This window comes from Rhipicephalus microplus, chromosome 1 (assembly GCF_043290135.1).
Source record: "Rhipicephalus microplus isolate Deutch F79 chromosome 1, USDA_Rmic, whole genome shotgun sequence".
Lineage (NCBI taxonomy): Eukaryota > Metazoa > Arthropoda > Arachnida > Ixodida > Ixodidae > Rhipicephalus > Rhipicephalus microplus.
Window position 1 is genome coordinate 155,246,005 of NC_134700.1, and position 6,439 is coordinate 155,252,443.

The window sequence follows — 6,439 nt, forward strand, 5'->3', positions numbered from 1 at the left end:
TTTTGTCGTGACTGTGTCGGAAGTTCACTAGTTGGGTCATTAGGACATATGGCAGCGCACACCAGGTTAAACAATGAACACGCTGGTGTGCGATGCCATGGGCCCTTTGTTGTAGAAGTAGGAGGCATTAAAAAAATATTCGGTATAACTGAACTGAGCTTCATAGGCAGCATAGGAAAATTGAAAGTGCACAAATATGTGGTCATTATAACTGATAGATCACTATATCTTGGATCAGTATAAGTAGGCGAAACTGTATAACACAGTGTAGGCCGAAGATGGGTGAACACTATTTATAGCTGAGTTGCACTTGGCAGGTGCATTAAGGTGACTTAGGAGAGGCTGTTCATCATATAGTCAACACATACCTATTCGCACCATGAATCATTCCAAGTGATCATGAGCCTTTGGTGATAGCGAATGACTGATGTGAGCTTGTATGTGCAGGCGGAAGAACGTTTGGCAATGGTCGAGGAGCGTCGGCTGATTGATGAGGCCCGCAGGCAGTTGGAACAGGAGCAGGAAAAGAAAATGCGCCTCGACCAGCAGGTCATCCTGAACAAGGGCCGTGTGCGACCAAAGCTCTCTTTTTCACTGAAGCCAACAGTCTGAGGGGACGCCTTTCCAGTGTGCGTATGCTAAGGTCTTCCTGCCCCTTGCAGCGATGTGAAACATGTCGTAGGAGAGGCGGCCATGCCATTCTAAGGACCACCTTGATTGGATCTTGTGTTTGGACGCTGGCCCTTTGAACTTTTGTCAAGCCGTGCAGGCTCTGTGCTTCAGGCCTTGTAGACTTGTCCACCCATCTAGTGTGCTACTCGAGTGCTACAAAAGGCTGACTGCAAATCTTCAATGCAGTAGCAGCTTGCTACGCAGATTGTGATGCAGAAGGTAACACTAAGTGTGGTTCAATGCCCCAAGGAACTGAAGTCATTGCTGAGCAGAGTTCTTGCCGTTGCGTGTGTGGAAGTGCTGCCGATGCTTACAGATTTGGTACAGGTGGATAACTTCTTAAAAAACAGTAAAAGCTGTTAGTCTGCAGAGGACACATGCATGCCTATTCTGCATTGAGACCTCTTGTGGGCACTCTCCGTGCGTATAATTTGAGGACATTGTTTGTGCTGTCTCATTTTTATTGGTCAGACCACTGTGAAAAGACTTCAGTTTTCAAGTGTGCCACGCATGGGCAGCAATTACCGGCGATTCCCAGCTAGTATTGCCATGTAATCTTGTCACTCGTTGTGCCAATCGGTATGTGATCTATTGCGAAGTCTCCCTGCACATATTCTTGAGTGATGAATTGAATGATTGGTATAGTGCATTTCGCTATAGGTTAATTTCTGGCCAAACTTTGTCAAGTAATCTAAGCTCTAGGTATGTCCAAGAAACAATCTCGTTCTAAAAGCAGTTGTTGGCATTAGTTCGAACTTGGGCAGTTGTAGTGACCATTTTTGCGAGAAGCACTGCATGCTGTGTGTATTGTGTAAATAGCACTGCTTGTAAATATAAACCTCCATTTTTTTTTTTATGCATGGCTGCAACTATAAAATACTTCGAGGACACTTGTTTGAAGCTGTTAGTAGGTGTGCCGAGAGTGCCATGTAAGATTAATCGAATTTTTCTTCAGGAGAGGGTGCACTTCTGTGACAATTTTGGCATCTCGGTGAATTGTGTCATGCATTCATAAAACACAGTGTTAATACATACATGTTTGTCAGTCTTGCTTCTGTGAAGCTGCTACACCCAATATAAAAAATCATATTAACCACAGCGTAGCAAATTATGCCACAGGATGAACAAAGGATTCTGATGCAGCTGGTTTGACAGTACCAATACCATAGCATTTTTGGTGGGTGTTCGTAGTGTAATAATTGTTTTTTTTTCTTTTCATCACGCTTTTTCATTGGCTGCATGTTGTGATTTCTACCATCCTGATCTACATCTACATTTTAGGTGATCTTAGCGAACCATTCTTCTGCTAGGATACCTCTTAATTTTTAAAAATCAGATTCATTGCCAGCTTCGAAGATACTGAGCGTCTACAGCAGGCCCGTAGTCGGAGAGATGCCCTAGGGCACCCCCACCCCCTAAATTTGGGTGGGAGGGGTTGTTTTGCCTATAATGATCAAATGGCGTTCTTCAGGGCCTCAAACAAGTGCCCTTCACCCTAAAAAAAAATTCCTGGCGACGAGCTATAATACAGCTAGTGCCTCTTCTATTTGGTGCCCCAGAAGTGTCAGAATCAAGCATCAGAGACAGCAGTGGAGTTTGGCTAAAGGAATTCAGAAGGGACTCCTCTCATCTCAATCACACACACACACACACACTAGCAGAAGGATGGTGCTAATGTGTCAAGTGCAAACACGTAATCTACCCATCCAACAATGCCATCAGACAAAGCATTGACAAGTGACCTGGCATACTATTTTAACTATGTCACATAAGTGTCAGTGCACATTATAGTTAGTGGGATTTTTCTGCCCTTGTTTTCTACTCTGCGCTGTCACCTAGGAGCGCTTGATTGCTTCGCCGTTAGATCTATGCCCTTCATTACAGCCACAGCTAGTGTTTGATATAAACAGGCCTATGGATTTAGATAAATGCATTTTGTGACGAGACCATGGACCGAGCTGGACTGCAGCTGTGGTAAACTTTATCATTGCCTTTGAAATGGGTGTTATAGTGTTTGCTTTTAAAACGCCACTTGGGAGTTCCGGTTACTGAGATTAAAAATTGTACGATAGCTTAACAAATCGCAATGGAATACTAAGAAAGGATAAAATAAATATTGCATAGGGGTGACATATAGATGCTGCGATCAGTATACTGGGGCTGTAGTGAAGCTGGAGCATAAAATCAAGTATCGGGTAATAAGTGTTTACTTATCATGTTCTATAATGTTTCTAAAGAAGTGTCAGTGACTTGTTAGTGATCGCGAGTTAAAAAAAAAAGCTAAGCACAATTTAGCCATATACTTGCAGTGGTGGTGAGTCCTTTTCATTTCAGAAATAGGAAGTAAGGGAAATCGTCATGAAGGCGAGTAGCTTTGCATCTAGCATGTAGTTTTCTTGACTTTTGTCATGTGGAGCCTTATTTGGCAAGCTGATTCAGTAGGTGCACAGGCACGGTGTTTTGTGTTGGCTAAAAGAAGGGCTCTGCTTCGCTATGGAAGTCTTTTGATTGACTGCTGTGCAACCAACAACTTTTGCTAGAGCAACCTTATGGTTTGAAGGTTGCTGCAGTGAATATCTCATGCCCGCCCATAACATGGTTGCCTGAACCTCATGGCTTTTTTTTAATAGCCTTTATTGGCACAGTTGACCATGGTTGTACATTATGCAGTGTAGAAATGGCTACTGTACTATAGTGCAGGTGTAGAGAATCAATATGTGGATGCGAAGTGGTGTCCTGGTTTCGTGTGCAGTATGTACCTCTGTTGCCTCTGCAAGCATAGACTGGCTTTGAGAGGTTGTTGTGGCTGGTCACAGTCGCTCTAGCTGCACTGATGCTCTTGGTAAGTACTCTTACTCTACTAAAAAGCACCACGAATGCTTCCTTATGTGCTTTAAGTGTCTGTTAAATACTTTTCAGCAGCTACAAAAGAGGCAGTCATTGAGACAGCGTGAATGGCATGACATTAAGTGGGTCTGAATTGTAGCACTATCTAGTTATGAAGATCACCTGTATTAGTGGCAATATGAAAAATTGACGGGAAGCAGGATGTCATGTTTACCTTACACTTTTCTTGTTGTTTTTACTTGCAGTGTAGAAGATGCCAATAAAAAAATTTTGCATGCAGTTGTTTGGTCTGGTTGATGCGCACGAACATTTCAGAGAGCGGAAGTGTTCCAAGCTCACTACCTTCTAAACAGTTTCTACATTACCTCGTCTTTGATGCGCCTATCCTTGTAGCACAAAAGAGAGAACTAATGTTTTATATTTATTTATCAGAGACCATAATGACCTGAAGACTTATGAAACAAGAGCTAAAGTTTTAGAAAATGTGTATACCATATAATGTTTGGCTTGAATCTTTTATCAAGACCACCCACAGAACATTTTTAAGAACATTCAACGTGAGTGAACAACTTTATTCACTTCCTGCAGGTTACCGGGCTGGGCTCAAACTTAGGTGCTGGTTGAGAGACCATGTCTCTCAGCAGCTTCATTGGCCTGCTGGATCGCCCAGAGTTGATTATCTAGTTCTGAGCTGAGCAGTGCGGTCCGCCAAAGCTCCTGTAGGTCCTCATTGGAGGCCGCGTCAATCATTTTGCCAATTAGTGCTGGACACTACCAGAGAATATGCGCTAATGTGGCCATATTACTACAATACTTGCACGAATTGGTCATATACAAGTCGGGGTAAATGTGTTTCATAATTACGGGATTAGTGTAGGTGCCTGTTTGTAATTGCCGCCATTGAACGGACTGGGCCCGGTTGAGCTTGGGGTGAGGCGGGGAGTATTCCAGTCGTTGAAGTTTATATTGTTGGATAATGTCGTTGAATTTCGTAAGTGTATTCCCCCACTCCCACTCCTCCACAAGAGAGTCCGTACGGGTGGTGTCAACCACTGACGTTGCCCGGAACGTGAGACCTCGAGCCACGTCGTGCCCCACCTCGTTAAGATTGACCTCCGTGTGGTCGACGGGTGTGTGGGCGTGAAACCAGAGAATGCATGCAATCTGGTCGTCAAAGCGGGCTTTGCCTTTTGTATGGACTTTCAGCGCCACTGCAGAAATCCTACCATTTGCGAAATTTCGGACTGCTGTTTGTGAATCACTGATAATATACTGGGCATCGGTATGAGCTATGGCGAGGCGATAGTGACCTCTTCTGCTGTATCCAAGTGATTTGTACGATCACTGCAGAAACAAAAGGGCGATAGTTTCGATAGCACACTGCATCGACGAAGACCGCCTCCTTATTGCTTCTATAAGTTTGGAGCATAATTTAACATTCGAAGTAATTCCATTTCATCAAAGGGATTGCTGGATACCTAACATATCCCACTGCATTATCAAAAGTCTTTTTCTAGACATTCTTATAATGTCATGCAAAATTTTTTGCTGTTTTTTTGCATGAAATCAGTGCATGTTTATTGGAACCCCTTTTTGCAAAAGTAGTTAATTAGATACGTTATTCTACAGTTATTGCAGAGTGAATGTTCAAGCTACAATTCCTGTACAGCATCAAAATGCATTAACTGCAGTATTACATGCCATGCGACCAGATAACATTAAACAGAAGTGGCAAAAGAATTCAAAGTGTTCCAGTAGCTCAAATGACGCTATTTGTAATATCCAACCTTTGGGAACACAACTCTTTGTTGCAGGATTCATAATTAGCTAAATTGTCAAACTAAAGCACATGCCAAAACTTTGAATTTGGCGCAGTCATTCTACAGTTTGTAAATACCGTCTCAATTAGCTTTGCTGAATGAAACACGGATGAAATGAGGAATCGTCGCTGTAGTCAATTCGGCAAAGAGGGGTAGGGGGACTCCTCTGTTAAGTCCTGTTGAGGTCCCAACTAAAACAATCCTCCATGTTGAAACGTTTCCTCGACACTTCATATTCTGCAGAACTTTTCGCTTGTAAGAAAGAAGCAAAGAGACAATGGAGGATAGGCAGGGAGATAAACTAGCGCCCAGCTTGCTTGCCTGCTGATGGGGAGAAGAATGAGAGTGTAAAAAATAAAGATTTCACAACGCGCACTCGCACACAGTATCACAGATGGTCGCTCAATAAGCTTTTTGCTGGTCCAAACAGCACCAGATCGCCGATGCTTGGTCTCCGAAATTGTCGACCGTGGGCCGTTGGGCCTTTTTCGGAGGCCTTCATTCACGTCATGTTTTGGGCATGGCCTCTGAGATTGCGGGCGCGTAGCGTTGTTCTCTCCGGCCGTCCCAATAGCCGCGCTCCCCAGAAAAACCAGCGAGTATCGCCTCAGGCGCCCGGCTACCACGAGGAGGCGCGTTTAATGTGGGTTTTTTTATGGTGCGACTTTTTAAAGCAATTCTATGGACAGTCTCGGCTGGTTTTTCGCCGCCACCGCTGTCATTCACGTATATGTATGCGTAGGCATATATATACGGAGAAGGATGCGCTAGTTTTCTGTTTCCGCAGAGTGAACATTGCCTTTCCGGCCGGGGCCGTCTGCTCGACCGCTTATCTCGTAAGCGAACAAGGGGGGGGGGGAGGCGCCCATGGTTGTGGAGCTATCACGGCAACAATCTGCGCGCGCCTTGTGTTCCCACAGCAGTGGGAGCTTCTACGGGCTGCATTCTCAATACGAAAAATTAAAAATAAAACGGTGCCAAGAGTGTACCTGGAGCGGCCGTGTTCTCTTACATCAGCGTTCTGTAGAGTTACGTGAGATCAGATATAAATACGGTGACTATCATACTCACTTCGTATATCAACGCCATCACTACGCACG

The 6,439-nt window shown here is 44.1% G+C and overlaps 1 protein-coding gene across 1 annotated transcript in view; it reads left to right on the forward strand.

Annotated features, from left to right (window-relative positions):
- Positions 1 to 3,798, forward strand: part of LOC142801295 (uncharacterized) — a 42,371-nt gene extending 38,573 nt beyond the window's left edge. The window contains exon 5 of the mRNA XM_075887532.1: positions 448 to 3,798. Coding sequence (XP_075743647.1) covers positions 448 to 612 — 165 coding nt within the window. The 3' untranslated portion in view covers positions 613 to 3,798. The remainder of the gene's footprint in view (positions 1 to 447) is intronic.
- Positions 3,799 to 6,439: the final 2,641 nt, after the last annotated feature.